This window comes from Phycodurus eques, chromosome 4, assembly GCF_024500275.1.
Source record: "Phycodurus eques isolate BA_2022a chromosome 4, UOR_Pequ_1.1, whole genome shotgun sequence".
In the NCBI taxonomy this organism is placed as follows: Eukaryota; Metazoa; Chordata; class Actinopteri; order Syngnathiformes; family Syngnathidae; genus Phycodurus; species Phycodurus eques.
This window is the reverse complement of record NC_084528.1, coordinates 16,424,860-16,440,851: the sequence shown is the minus strand read 5'-3', so window position 1 is coordinate 16,440,851 and position 15,992 is coordinate 16,424,860. Positions and strand designations below refer to the sequence as shown.

At 43.5% G+C, this 15,992-nt stretch overlaps 1 protein-coding gene across 3 annotated transcripts in view; it reads right to left on the bottom strand.

The window, feature by feature from the left end:
* Nucleotides 1-6,449: 6,449 nt before the first annotated feature.
* The window catches only part of cadm4 (cell adhesion molecule 4), a 253,651-nt gene continuing 244,108 nt past the window's right edge, over nt 6,450-15,992 (bottom strand). For all 3 annotated transcript variants that reach the window (XM_061675622.1, XM_061675621.1, XM_061675623.1), the window contains one exon: nt 6,450-9,188. In XM_061675622.1, coding sequence (XP_061531606.1) covers nt 9,079-9,188 — 110 coding nt within the window. In that variant the 3' untranslated portion in view covers nt 6,450-9,078. The remainder of the gene's footprint in view (nt 9,189-15,992) is intronic.

Sequence of the window (15,992 nt, the reverse complement as noted above, 5' to 3'; positions counted from 1 at the left end):
TTTTTTTTTTTTTTTTGCAAAAGTAAGACGAGCCTTTATGTTCTTTTTGGTCAGCAGTGGGTTTTCGCCTTGGAACTCTGCCATGGACGCCATTTTTGCCCAGTCTCTTCCTTATTGTTGTGTCATGAACACTGACCTTAACTGAGGCAAGGTAGGCCTGCAGTTCTTTAGAAGTTGTCCTGAGTTCCTTTGTGGCCTCCTGGATGAGTCATTGCTGTTCTATTGGAGTAATCTTTGTCGGCCAGTGTCCCATGTTTTTTCCATGCTGAGGATAATGGCTCTCCCTACGGTTTGTTGGAATCCTAAAGCCTTAGAAATGGCTTTTGTAACCCTTACCAGATGTCAATTATTTTATTTCTCGACTGTTCTGAAATTTCTTTGGATCGTGTTATTTTGTTGCAGCTGTTTTAAATCTTTTGTCCAACTTGATTTTGTCAGGACAGATTCTGCTGAAATGTTTTCTTGATTGAACAGTTCTGGAGGTAATCAGGCTGTGTGTGATCAGTGAAAATTAACCAAAAATTAATTCATGATTTAACAAGGAGGGTAATTAGTTTTTCCACACAGGGCGCCGTTAACTTTGAAGAATTGTTTCCTTAATAAATGAAATCACCATATTAAAATAACATTTTAAGTCCACTTGGGTTATATTTGTCTAATATGTACATTTGTTTGATGATCTGAAACAAAGTGGGAAAACTGCAAAAATATAAGAATTTGAGAAGGGGGTCAATACTTTTTCACAGCACTGTACATCACCTCAGTGTGAACATTTGTCTATAAAAATGGATTGAAATGTAAGCCATATTGCTGAAACGATCCCCCCTTTGCTGTGTTTGCATTATAAGCAGCTACTTTGACTTAGAAGGCTTGCGGTCTTACAAAGAATAAAAAGAGTAATTGACTATTCCTGCAGTTTGTGGCTTTTTAACTAACCATTAACCTCATGCACAGATGCTACGAGGAGCTCGCAAATGAAAAGGCGAGTTCATTATCATCTTCCACGCCAAATGTCAGGGAGAAAATTAATCCTCCTGATGATGACGGAAATCATGTTCACAGATGTCACTTTTTCCGCCACGGCCCATCCTTTGGGTTTTTTTCCAAGCCGTTTCAAGTTTTCGCCAAGCCAGCCACTCGTAATAAACGTATGAGTGACAGCGTTTAATTAAACTTTCACTAATAACATTACGGTCCAAAGTGTATGCCGCATTGTAAAAGGGGGGAACATAATTAACCCGATTTTGACACGCTCTTCATGGTTGTTTTGATTTTACTTGTAAATACAATGCAGTGCTCTCTTGTAATGAAAAAACAGAGGGGGCACGGCTCACGCTAATTGGATTGTTCATCTCGAACCGCCATTGATGTGCCGGAGAAAACATGAAAAAGAATATTATTCTCATCGTCAGTTGTGCTGATTGTGATGGGTTTTTTTTCTTTCCCCTTGTCACATTCCTCTTTTGTGCTGATATTATTAAATTAGTATTGTGAAGTACTGTGCATATACTGGCCACCATATTAGGTACACCTCCGAGATGAATTGAGACCCAATACAACAGCTGTAGCAAAAATCTGACAATAATGCTCACTTTTGATTGACACTGTCATAGGAAGTGTTCCTGCAACAATACAGTTGCACCTTGAATGCTTTCAAAAATTATCCAAAGTTCAAATAATTTCGCAATTTGAACCATCATCACAGGAGACATCACCACACAAGGTGCCTGAGTAGACCTTTCAGCCACCATCAAATGATTAACTCTCGTGGGTGTGTTTTGACTTTTTGCAACAATTATTTTGAAACGATGACAGTTGCGAGATGACATCAGCAGACTCATTTGAAGAATTTGTCCTAAACTCAAACTTTCACGGTGGTCTACTGGTTAGCATGACTTCCTCACAGTTGAGATAATCTGTGTTCGAATCTCGGTGCAGGCCTTCCTGTGTTGTATTTGCATGTTCTCCCCGCGCTTGCTTTGGTTTTCTTCAGGTACTCCGGCTTCTTCCCACATTTCAAAAACATGCATGTCAGTTTCATTAAAGATCGTAAATTGTCCATACAGTAGGTGTGAGTGTGTTTGTCTATATGTGCCCTGCAATTGATAGACAATATAATATATAGACAAACAACCATTCACATTAACACCTATGGACAATTTAGAATGAATCTCACATGCATGTTTTCGGAGATGTGAGAAGAAATGGAAGAATCCCAGAGAAAATCCCAACAAGCGCGGGGAGAACATGATTGCAAATATGACTAATATTAATGTGAAAATTTGTGATCAAAATGGATCAGTCACAGAATGGATTGTGGTTTGAGGTAACACTATATTTATGACTGTGCTGCATCATACTGAGAGCTTACGGTTGGGTTACCTGATTCAGCTAAAGCTCCTGTATTGGATCTCATTATGTTGTCCAGGTACCTAATAAAGTGCAACAGAGACCATTTGTTTTCCTCATAATGCATTACTTCCAACCCACCAAAGTAGACTATTTAGAGATAAATCTGCGAAAGTTAAAGGGGTTAAAAATATAGATTGTTCTGGCTTCTCCATTCAAATGTTCTGTCTGGTTTGAAAGCTCTCAGCTTCCTGATTATGCCTCAACACACTCAGGTCAATGACACTTTAAACACACCTCACCATGGTCACGCCACGTAGATCAGTCACGGTGCACTTTCCACAGCATCCTAATTGAATCTGCACATAGGTACGAACCGATAATGTAAAGACATCAGCATTGGATGCTGCGCCGTGTTTACTGAAACTCATACAAATAAAATACGGCAGTCGTAAATAGGAACCTTTCGCAATCGGTTGAAACGTTTGCACACAGGAGCGAATGAGGCGTTCATCGACTTGACGTTGTCATTATCGGCCGTATTACGCTCAGTTCACCGGATGCCATAAACTCAAAGAGGAATATGCGCTTGCTTCTTGTCAGGCTCGCTCCGGTCTATCGATTCAACTTGTCGATGACTGCGGCATTTCCTGCTGTTTAATGATGAAAAGAAGCCTGACACCTGTTGTCTTCAAAAGCGCATGAATGGCCTGTTTATCAGAATGCAGGAGAACGAGCAGCGTTGTGGTCCAAAGTCGGGTACATTGGACCCCCCGTATATTTGCACTTCGACATTTACAAATTTACCTATTTATTTGGATCGTATCCACCGTTATTTGCGGCTCCAGACTGTCCCTGAATGGTCGCATTTTGCCCCTAAAATCTGTCGCAGTGGAAGTATAATTTTCATCTACTTGTGCATATGCGAACGCTAAACATTGTAACGCTAACTACTACATCTTTCTGAGCCAGCGGCCTATGAAGCAACGGACCTTCTGGATAGCACCGCTACAGTAATTCTTCATCTTTATCATCGTCAGAATTGATGTCATCTACGTAAACTTACTGTACATTGTGCACAGTATTTAATAGTAGTAGTAGTTTGAAATGTTACTAAATCGTCTTGAGATCAGTTTTTGAGGTGTTTTTGGTATAAACTAACAATATAGACAATTATAATCACTTTTAGGGGAGCGTCACTTATTTACAGAAATTCACCATTTGCAGTCCTCATTTCCTGCAAATAGTGGGGATCCGCCACACACACACAGTGATAATCAGGCCTAATTGGATGATTATTACTCTCTTTTGAGCAAATTTTGCCTGTGAAAGATTATCCTGAGCGATTATCCTGTGGTATGGTTGTGTTAAGAGTTACTTCTCCTCCCCAGTCTGGGCAGAAAACAGTCGGGTCCAACAATTGTAAATGGTAAACCTGTTCAATATTTAGGATCACAAGTTCTTATGCATATGGTAAAAACCAAAAGTGTCTGAGCCACGGAGTCCGTGATTGTGATGTGAAATGGAATGATAACCAGGAAGCGACCTGAAGCTTGTGTTGTTGCCTCGTCGTGTGTGATCTCAATATTTAAAATATTTGGCTAAAGGCCCCGTATTTTGGTTATTTCGACCTTCATAGAGTGACTCTCTAACATGGACTTAACATAAAAGTGTCCATTTCATTTAAAAAAAACACACCTTGGTTTTGTCATAGGAGGGTTCAGAAAAGGCCCGTCTGACAGCGACTTCTGTTTGACCCAGTTTTGTATCCGCTTTGTCCATATTTGGCTAAGACCTTTCCTAACACAGAATATTAGCCTATAGAGGCTTTCCTTTCTTCTGATTGGTTGCCTCTATGTAGAAGACCAACTTGTGAGAGTACACGTGTTTGTTACGTTGACAGTGCGAGTTCGGGAGTGGAGAGGTAGGCGGAGCTCTTCGCTCGTGACGTAGATAAGCTCGGGAAATTCGGATGACCTAATTTCAAGCCTCTTGGCAGAAAAACTTCTAGAACTCAGGAATGCATGGACGATTTAAATTCACGTTTACTGTGGCACCGTAGAGCCAATATTACATCCCAAATACTAGAAAAAGTTGGCTTGGTATAAAATATGGCACCTTTTAAGAAAAAAATAAATAAATCACTGTGTGTACCCAACTTTAAACCACCACTAGTTTTTTTGTTTGAATGAGTTGTCATTTTCACAGGAAATAGCAGGACACATACTGTTAATTGGGCTGCACACATACTGATAATTTGAGCATTTTTCCTCCTTTCCGATAAAAGTTAGCAAAGGCTCGCTGATTTTTACAGTACTGTAATTTATGCAGTTTTTCTCACGCCAAAGTTGCCCTGTGCTCAAGTCCACTGGGATACAGGACACTTGAGGTTTGAAGACAAAATAAAAGGCCAAATTTCTTTGCTTTATTAGCCATCCATCACGTCAGTCCTGACAGGATTTCAAAAAACATCATAATAAACTGCAGACATGCCTGCCGTTGCGATGTCAAGTCATACCGCCGGCGTCCGTGCGAGTCCATTACTTTGATTGCCACTTGACAGTCTTTTTCTTTATGACAGGCCAGCGCGGAGGACCGCCATTGATCTGTCACCCCGGTGACCTCCGGCCGCTTTCAAATTTAGCCCTGCGTGCAGATGGACGTGTTGAGTGCCCGAGAGAATTGGGTATTGATCGCGTGCAACTTTAACAGCACAGATGTATTTTCAGTTTTTATCTTTTTTTCTCGGGTTTATGATTCATTAGCAGCCCCACGCTTCCATCTGCTTTGTTTACTTGCTGCACTCACCGAGCTCCACCGCCTTTTACATCTTTATCTTCAGCCTTCAGCGCATAAGACTTCACTATTCCCCATTGATTTAATCACGTCTTTCTTCGGCGTGGAAAAACAGCACCTGCTAATTCCACAGTAATCACGATAAAAAAAAAAGAGAAAGAAAACACATACACCACGGTTATTTTTGGAGTCTTTTTTTAATTTTCTCGTGCTTTTGTAGCTTTCCCCTATAAAGAAATAGTTAGCTACAGCCTATATCAACAATGACACATGGACACCAAAATAAACAGTGAAAGGGAAGGAGAGGCGACAACTGGGCACAGGAGAAGAGAGAGAAATACCGGGAAGAGGAAAAGTCGCAGGGGAAATCATCGGATAAAAGAAGACAGCAACTGCTCTACAGTAGAATTAAAAACAAAGCATGAGAAGTGTACATTTCTTGTAACATTTACAATTATCATAACAACGTCAATAATAATAATAATAACAGTAACAACAATCATATTTCTTCAAACAAGTATTTAATTTTTAAAAAAATCAATAAGACCTCTGGTTTCTACATGGGAGTGTTAGGGCCACACTCAAATGAAAAACAATGATAAAAAAGTCATAAAACTACAAGCAGAAAGTCGTAATGTTGTGTGAAAGTTTTTTTTTTTTTTTTTTTTAAGAATAAAGCCTGAATACCGTAACAGTATTTTTTTTCCCAATAAAATGTACCTCATTAAAATTAAGTCGAATAATATTGAGGACAAATATTTAAAAAATTTAAAGTCATTTCACAAGTCATAGTTTTAACAAGTTTACCCAAGTTATCTTAATCTTATGAGAGTAAAGTTGTAACATTAAGAAGAAAAAAATAAGTCAGACTCTTACAAGTTAAAAATTGCAATATTATGAGAAAAATATTTTTTAGGTGAAAAAGTAATTATTCCAGGGCAAGCTCAGTTAAATCAAAAATGTAATAAAAAAGATTACAAGATTTCTTCTTTTTTAATGAAAAAGTTGTAATATTATGAGAAATCATAATGCTACAAGAAAAAAGTTGTGTACCTTGCAGAAAAAAAATTAAACATATGTTTGAGAAAAACGTTTTTCAAAGACAAGTTTTTCTGTGTTATTCTGAGATCAACAGCAGCTATGCTATAATCTGTCACATACGGTATATTATTACATATTTTTTTCAGAAACAAGATGACAGATTACAAAGATTTACCTTTTGATTGTGACTTTCTTCGAGCAACATTATGACTTAATTATGATTGTTTTTTTCAGCGTGGCCCAAATACGCCATCGTAGGTTTCTGATAAAGTCCTTTTTTTTTTTTTTTTCCTTTTTTCTTTAAAGATCACTGGACAGTAGTTTGTTCGGCTTTGCGCCTCTATAGGCTAATATTCTGTGTTAGTATAGTATAGTTTCATAATGCAATAGTAAACAGTTTCTTCTCTCTTAAAAGTTTAATTATGCGTCTGTTGCTTTTTTTTTATACAAATAAGGAATTCAGAGATATGTATACTCGCTTCGTCAATATGTTTACATATGAGTGAACGTGTGTGTGTGTGTGTGTGTGTGTGTGTGCGCGCGTATGTTTATTGTCTCATTCAGTGTTTTTCCATCCCCCTTTTTCTTCGTGGCCTTCCCATTAAGACTTCTAAACCTTTTTTAATCCCCTTAATGACATTCGAAAATAATTAAGATTTTCTTTAATGTCGTCGCGAGTCATATTCCTTTTCGTCTCCGTCAGGAACGCAGCCCGACGCTAATCCTTTCATTGTGAGGAGCCAACAAAAGCGGAGCGACGAGAAGAAGGGTGGAAGGAACGGACGGAATAACAGAGAGGGAGGCAACTCAAATGGGAGACAACTGCCTTTCCTTCATGTGTTGAAGAAAGGAAATCTTTTAACCCCCCCAGCAGGAGAGTCAAACACGCCGGAGCAAAATTATTGGAATAGAGAAATAGTGAATAAGACATACAGTAGTGCCTTGACATACAATTTTAATTTGTTTCGTGACGACACGAACTCAAAACACTCGGTTTTCAAATACTCTTTTCCCATTGAAATGAATGGAAATGCCATTATGTTCAAGCCTCACCCCCCCCCCCAAAAAAAAAATTCCAATGTTTTTAAGGAGGAAAATAGCATTCTATAATGTTTACCTTATACAATATATAGTAATAAAATAATCAAACAGAATGTAAAGAATTAAACAGTTTGTGCATCATGATGAATTCATTGGGACTACTTCTGGTGTGAGCGACTTGGCCACCAGGGGGCTGTATAGTACAGGTTTGAAGACACCAAAGAAGAGGATTTTTACAACTACTAAGTGACATCGTAAACTGCAGTAATGTTTGTCATTTTTCACAGAGTCAGGATTGTTATATTGTCTGTACATATGTTGTTGCACAGTTGAAATATCTGGGTAATAAGGTAATAACACCTCAACTATCGATGCTATTCGTTAGCCCGTCTATGACATTTTGCATTGTATGTTAGCATTAAGCCAGCTGAAGGCAATTACGTTGTTGTTTCAAATACACAACTGGTAATTTTTTTGTTTTGTTTTATGTTTAGTTTGACAGTAAATGTCTCAATGGCAATAAATGTCTAAATGGCAATAAACAGCTTGAAGTCGTTTTTTCAAGAATTTTTAATTAATTGTTCTCTGTCTGCCAAACTGCTGCTTGTTGTGGAGTGAGGTGAGTTGAGTTTACTGCCCATACATACTTGACTTTTTGCTTGCCAGCAAAAGCAAAAGATCGGCTGAACAACGGCTCGTACCTTGAAAAACTCCTAAGTTGAGTTACGTGCATCTCAAGGCACCACAGTATTATGATGTTTTTTTCTCAATTCAAAACAGTTCTTTTTTCCCACACCCAAATTCTTCCATCCATCCATTTTCTGAGCCGCTTCTCCTCACTAGGATCGCGGGCGTGCCTGTCATTGGGCAGGAGGCGGGGTACACCCTGAACTGGTTGCCAGCCAATCGCAGGGCACATACAAACAAACAACCATTCTCAGTCACATTCACATCTACGGGCAATTTAGAGTCTCCAATTAATGCATGTTTTTGGGATGTGGGAGGAAACCGGAGTGCCCGCAGAAAACCCACGCAGGCACGGGGAGAACATGCAAACTAAACTCCACACAGGCGGGACTGGGGATTGAAACCCGGGTCCTCAGAACTGTGAGGCTGATGCTCTAACCAGTCGGCCACCGTGCCGCCACTCAAATTCTTATCTTGCAGAAATTAGCCTGTTTGGAAGGAGTGGCCATGTCTCATGGAAGTGAGCCACTGCACACCCTGGTCCGTATGCCGCTGTTCAAAGGCCATTCTGGCTTTTGTTGTCATGACGACCAGCGATGCAGCTTGGGCGTGGCGATAAGGTAAGATGGTTCTATTTGCAGAAGCAGAGCCCCAAGTGTGAAAAAGGACAAACTTTTTTTTTTCCAATCAGGGAGACAGCACATCATAAATAAAGTATTTCATAAAGTATGAAAATCTCAAGGAGACAAGTTTCTTTTCCCCGCAATTCCATATTTGAGAACATTCCCCAGCATTGTCGGAGCTTGATTACCTACCTTCGCATGTTAAATATGGCACAATGGGGGGGGGATGCATTTACTTCGAAATTACAGCAATTATTTGCCTCAAATTATTCCCTCCTGTGTTTCTGGCATTCATCTCGGTGTATAACCCCTTAATTTGCCATTGTTCGCCTCCTTTTTATCCTCTCGGATGTACAGAAAGCATATTGTGCGGCCGTGTATGGCTCCATAGGCGCTCATTCTCTGCAAAGGTGTGTGGGTTTCTGTGTATAGTTGTTTTATGAGGTGTGTGTGTATGTTTGTGTGTATGTCTGAGGGGTTGGGGGAGGAAGGAAGGGGAAGGGAAAGGGCACAGGGATAAGGTCAGAGGATAACGATGAGGCTACAGTAGGTACTCCTTCTTGCCCTGGCTGGCGTCGTTGCCGTTGAGGAAAGCCTCCTGCACTTCGCCGTGTTCGTCCAAGCCGCTGGCCTCGTGGGTAAGGTAGGAGCCTGGGTGAGGGGGGATGGAGGGAGGGAAGGGGGGGAGACAGAGAGAGAGAGAGAGAGAGAGAGAGAGGGAGGGAGAGAGAGAGAGAGAGAGAGAGAGAGAGAGAGAGAGAGAGAGAGAGAGAGAGAGAGAGAGAGTAGGGTAGGTTGGGAGATCGGGGGGCGATGGGGGGTGGTTAGGCGGCGAAGCGTCATGATCAGCATTATATCAAAATCTAACAAGAGCTCTTGTTTCTGACGAATTTGTACCTGACGGGTTAAGTCATTAGTTTTTGTGAGTTGGGTGGGTCAATACCAAGCAAGAATGGGCTCTCGGGTGCGGTACGAACCTACAAAATTAAAAGTAAGGGTGTGTGTGTGTGCGTGAAGGGTTGAATCGCGGTCGGGAGTGAGTGGGAGATAGGACGGGAAGCAAAAGACAAGAGGAGACAGGAAGAGAGGGCGGAGGGAAGGTTAGGTGCTGCATCACCTACAAACAAAATTTTGAAGGAGACATAGTATGCATTTTTTTCATGATTTAAAACCCACGAGTCTTTGTAAAAAATGGTTGACATTCTTTGGTCAAAATACACAAAGGATAAGGAACGACAATACACTTAACACACACTCTGGTTGAAAACACTGTCACATAAAAATGACCCACTGCTCACCCCGCCCCCCCATATAGCCAATGTGGGGTACGGTTTTCGTTACCGTGACGACTAGGGGCGAGGTTAGGACTTTGCGACCAGGCAATGGGCTACTTGTTGAGTCTGAGTTGAAAGTAGCAAAAGCTTTGTTTATATTTTCACTTGTGGGAGGAGCACTTCATCACAGAGCCGCCACATTACACTTTACGATTAGCGGATCTGTGCATGTGGTGCATGGAGCAGACACAATACCAAACACATATACCGCTCTCCTTCCCATTGACAACTTCACTGAAAATTTGAGTATGTGCCGAACTACAGTTGTCGCTTGTAAATGGCGGATCTTCACCCAGCATAGCTGCCAAGTCATAGCTGGATAAATCTAATTCATCCATCCATCCATCCATTTTCTGAGCCGCTTCTCCTAACTAGGGTCGCGGGCGTGCTGGAGCCTATCCCAGCTGTCATCGGGCAGGAGGCGGGGTACACCCTGAACTGGTTGCCAGCCAATCACAGGGCACTTAGACACAAACAACCTTTCGCGCTCACAGTCATGCCTACGGGCAATTTAGAGTCTCCAATTAATGCATGTTTTTGGGATGTGGGAGGAAACCGGAGTGCCCGGAGAAAACCCACGTAGGCACGGGGAGAACATGCAAACTCCCCACAGGTGGGGCCGGGGATTGAACCCGAGTCCTCAGAACTGTGAGGCTGACGCTCTAACCAGTCGGCCACCGTGCCGCCCATCTAATTCATTATTATGTAAATTTGCTGAATTGTGATGCAAATGAGCACCTGCTCATCCCGCTACCTTGTACTACGGGGCCAACACTGAGTATGGCTTTCGTTACCGTGTTGACAGGGGGACAGATTTAAGGCGTTGTGAGTAGGCGAGCGACTCCTCGTTCTCGAGCAGCCCAAAGTCTGAAGAGAAATGCTGGCCTCGATGAAGAAGAAATAAAAGCATTGATTGCATTTTCACTCATAGAGGGAGCACGGTGGTCGACTGGTTAGAGCGTCAGCCTGACAGTTCTGAGGACCGGGGTTCAATCCCCGGCCCCGCCTGTGTGGAGTTTGCATGTTCTCCCCGTGCCTGCGTGGGTTTTCTCCGGGCACTCCGGTTTCCTCCCACATCCCAAAAACATGCATTAATTGGAGACTCTAAATTGCCGTAGTTGTGAATGTGAGTGCGAATGGTTGTTTGTGTCTATGTGCCCTGCGATTGGCTGGCAACCAGTTCAGGGTGTACCCCGCCTCCTGCCCGATGATAGCTGGGATAGGCTCCAGCACGCCCGTGACCCTAGTGAGGAGAAGCGGCTCGGAAAATGGATGGATAATATACATTTTAGGAATAAAACAACTTCTGACTTTTGTGCTACTGTATTTTAATGTTGTCATGACTGCGGTACTTGGAGAGCTACTGTAAGTAATTATTTTAGGTGGAAAAACTTTTCAGAACCACAGACTTAGCGGATCTGTGCATGTGGTGCCTGCAGCAGACACACCGCTAAACACATATATTGTCCACTCTGACAACTTCACCAAACATTTTAGTATGTCGCTTGGAAAATGACGTCTTTTCGCCCAGCATACAAGTAGCTGCCAAGTCATGGGTGGGGAAACACTGTGTCGTATTATGTAAATTTAACAAACTATTTACATTTCAGCCGAATTCAGAACAGCAGACTTAAAGACAGACATTGACATTTTCACAATGAAATGGGAATAATGACTTAGATTTGCTTTACTGTCATTCACTAAACACATCGTCAGTGAAAATATTAAGCAAAATCTTGCTACCTTAGCTCACTGTATCAAATATATGAAATAACTATGGATTTTTTGTTTTTGTTTTGAAGTTTATTTGTTGTTCAATTATCTTTCCTGTGAAAATGACTAAATAAAAAAAAAAAAAAAAAATCAGAACGCCTCGCTCAGACACGTTTTCAGAAATAGCCAGCTAAAAAAAGATTCACTTGGTTGTGTATTTGCACACTTAATGGATAGGCAGACAATTACTTTTATACAAGCAGAGAAAAAGTAAATTTTCCATAACATGGCAGAGTTGTCAACTGATCACCACCTGGTGATGAGTTGGCTCCAATGGTGGGGGAAGATGCCGGTCCGACGTGGCAGGCCCAAACGTATTGTGGGGTTCTGCTGGGAACGTCTGGCAGAATCCCCTGTCAGAAGGAGTTTCAACTCTCACCTCTGACAGAACTTTGCTCACGTTCCGGGGGAGGCGGGGGACATCGAGTCCGAGTGGACCATGTTCCGCACCTCCATTGCTGAGGCGGCCGACCGGAGCTGTGGCCGTAAGGTGCCTGTCGTGGCGGCAATCCCCGAACCCGTTGGTGGACACCAACGGTGAGGGATGCCGTCAAGCTAAAGAATGAGTCCGATCGAGCCTTTTTGGCATGAGGAAGCAGAGTCTGGGTTCTCTGAGGCGGGCTCTCCTATTTGTGGCGTTGAGGTCACCGAGGTGGTTAAAAAGCTCCTCGGTAGCAAGGCCCCGAGGGTGGATGAGCTTAGCCTAGAGTTCCTACAGGCTCTGGATGTTGTGGGGCTGTCCTGGTTGACACGCCTCTGCAACATGTGTGTTCCAACTACAGGGGCAATCACACTCCTCAGCCTCCCTTGTAAGGATTATTCAGGGGTGCTGGAGAGGAGGGTCCGTCGGGAAGTCGAATCTCAGATCCAGGAGGAGCAGTGTGGTTTTCGTCCTGGCTGTGGAACAGTGGACCAGCTCTACACCCTCGGCAGGGTCCTCGAGGGTGCATGGGAGTTCGCCCAACCAGTCTACGTGTGTTTTGTGGACTTGGAGAAGGCGTTCGACCGTGTCCCTCGTGGAGTCCTGTGGGGGGTGCTTCGGGAGTATGGGGTACCGAACCCCCTGATATGGGCTGTTCGGTCCCTGTACGACCGGAGTCAGAGTTTGGTCCGCATATCCGGTAGTAAGTCGGACTCGTTCCTGGTGAGGGTTGGACTCCGCCAAGACTGCCCTTGGTCACCGATTCTGTTCATAACGTTTGTGGACAGAATTTCAAGGCGCAGTTGAGGCGCAGTGGGGGTCCGGTTTGGTGGCCTCGGTATTGCATCTCTGCTTTTTACAGATGATGGCTTCATCAAGCCATGACCGCCAACTCTCACTGGAGCAGTTCGCAGCTGAGTGTGAAGCGGCTGGGATGAGAATCAGCACCTCCAAATCTGAGACCATGGTCCTTAGTCAGAAAAGGGTGGCGTACCCTCTCCAGGTTGGGGATGAGATCCTGCCCCAAGTGGAGGAGTTCAATTATCTTGGGGTCTTTTTCACGAGTGAGGGAAGAATGTATCGGGAGATCGACAGGCGGATCGGTGCAGCGTCTGCAGTGATGCGGACTTTGTATTGGTCCGTTGTGGTAAAGAAGGAGCTAAGCTGAAAAGCAAAGCTCTCACTTTACCGGTCGATCTACGTTCCTCCACTCACCTATGGTCACCTATCGACAGTCTTAACGGATAGGGCTGACAGTCAGGACAAAAGATGTAATGACACCCCCCACGTCTCTAAATTGATTGGTCATAATGGTCGGGTCTCAATGTTGATTGGCAGTGGAGCTGTATGGAACGCTAACCGGCAGTTCGTCTGCCTCTCGAGCAGCCCGATCATTTCTTACTTGGCAGCCCCCCGAGCACAGTTGAAGGCTGCCAACATTGGGGAGGAGAGAAGGGGGCACTTAAAAAGATGGGGAGGTTTATTTTAATGGATGAGCCTTAATATACTAGCATATAGTCATAAAACATGGAGACCACACCATCCTGTCATCGACTATCCTGTCCAAGGTTATCCATCATAGGACATCGCCAGGAGCGTCTCAACAGTTTAAAAGAAGAATTAGTTTTTCGATCCAAACATGGATGTTGGTGGGTTTAAATAACATGCTTTCATATCATGTTGCGATATTATTTATTGTGTGTACAGCTGCAGCCTCAAGGGTCAGACTGTGATAATGCGCCCCACTTTCAGACTGATTTTTATTGTGACTGTGTGTCATGGACAGACAAATATTTATATTGTATGCGCGGAAGAAAACATCCATCCATTTCTGAGCTGCTTATCCTCACAAGGGTCGCAGGAGTGCTGAAGCCTATCCCAGCTATTTTCGGACAGGAGGCGGGGTACACCCTGAACTGGTTGCCAGCCAATTGCAGGGCACATACAAACAAACAACCATCCACACTCACATTCACACCTATGGGCAATTTAGAGTCTTCAATTAACCTACCATGCATGTTTTTGGGATGTGGGAGGAAACTGGAGTGCCCGGAGAAAAACCACGCAGGCACGGGGAGAACATGCAAACTCCACACAGGCGGGGTCGGGGATTGAACCCGGAACCTCAGAACTGTGAGGCAGACGCTCTAACCAGTCGGCCACCATGGAAGAAAACAGATGTTTGCATTGTTTGTGTGTGTGTGTATGTATGAATTAATGTATAGGCAGATGTTTGCATTATCTGTGTGCATGAATTGATTGACAGATTTTTGCGCTTCGTGTATGTGAAAATGGACACACAGATGTAGTGACTATGGCCCGGTTGGCACTGCAAACCCCCCTCCCCCCCACGAACAACTTTATAAACTGTATTCTCCCAAGCCGCCCGCTGTCCAAGACGGCCACCAAAGGACGAATGCCGTGTGTCAGCTGCACCTTAAACTAATTACCAGTTTCCCGTCGAATTTGGATTCCAGACATTAAAGACCCTTGTGATGTGCAGAACTGATAGCGACCAAAAGGTTGGGAGACCCTCTCTCCAATAAGACCGAGCTGGGACAGATCGACAACGATAGCTTTATTAGTTGGATATGCCACAGATTGAACTATTACTCCCGGACCTTGAGTTACAGTCTGTTTAATCACCGCCTTTTTCAGGAACTCAAATACAGCAATGAACTATTTGTTTAATATTAAAACATGCAAACGCCCACTGGGAACAATTGCTGGGACACAGGCGACACCCGCTAGCGTTTGAGAGTTTCGGCAAACCTGTGGACTCTCATTCGAAGTTTCTTTAACTGAAGATAAATGTCTGTTTTGATATTTTACGAAGTCTGCAGAAATATTCCAAATGTATGCCTTGATGCCTGTGTGTCATTGTGTCAGCTTGACAGGTCCAGCTGCGAGATTTTGAGAACTGTTCATCTTGATTTGAAGCCAAATAGTACAAAATGTTGGATTGAACAATAAGCAGTTGATCTGCCAAGACTCAAGTTTAAACAATCATTCTATGTGCTTGATCTATGAGTAAGAGTACAAAATCATATATTAATATAAAATATTTTATATTAATATATGATTTGTACACCATTTTATGGCTAAATTGTTCATCCATCCATTTTCTGAGCCGCTTCTCCTCGCTAGTGTCGCGGGAGTGCTGGAGCCTATCCCAGCTGTCATCGGGCAGGAGGCGGGGTACACCCTGAACTGGTTGCCAGCCAATCACAGGGCACATAGGAACAAACAACCATTCGCACTCACAGTCATGCCTACGGGCAATTTAGAGTCTCCAATTAATGCATGTTTTTGGCATGTGGGAGGAAACCGGAGTGCCCGGATAAAACCCACGCAGGCACGGGGAGAACATGCAAACTCCACACAGGCGGGGACGGGGATTGAACCCCGCACCTCAGAACTGTGAGGCTGACGCTCCAACCAGTCGGCTACCGTGCCTGGCTGGCTAAATTGTAGGCCGGAATTTAAGTCGATGGGCGTGGTCTTCTTCAGTCTCCCCCGTTCCCTAGACAGACTTCTTGGGTATTTAACCTTTGTTTCCTGCCTCCTCTTGGCTTTTTGGTTATTCTCGCTGTGGCTTCTTCATGCTGAGGGAGGCCGTGCTCCGCCGTGCTGCCAACCCCCTTTTTTATGCCACCACGTGGGCGAGCGACTGCTGGACCAATACAGCGACGTTGCACGAGGAAAGAAGCCGGCCATGCGGCTTTGATTTTTTATTTTCATTGCCGTGATCTGTTGGCGGAGCGTCAGAAAGCAACTACTGGCATTCCGTACCGGTCACGCACGCAGCTGAGAGCAAGAGCTGGGCCCGCCATAAGTTCAAACGGCAGGAAAGGTTACTAGTGCACCCCGCTGGGACAACAACTGTTCTTTTGGCACCTCTTTTTGTTTTTACTTGTTAGTACTTCT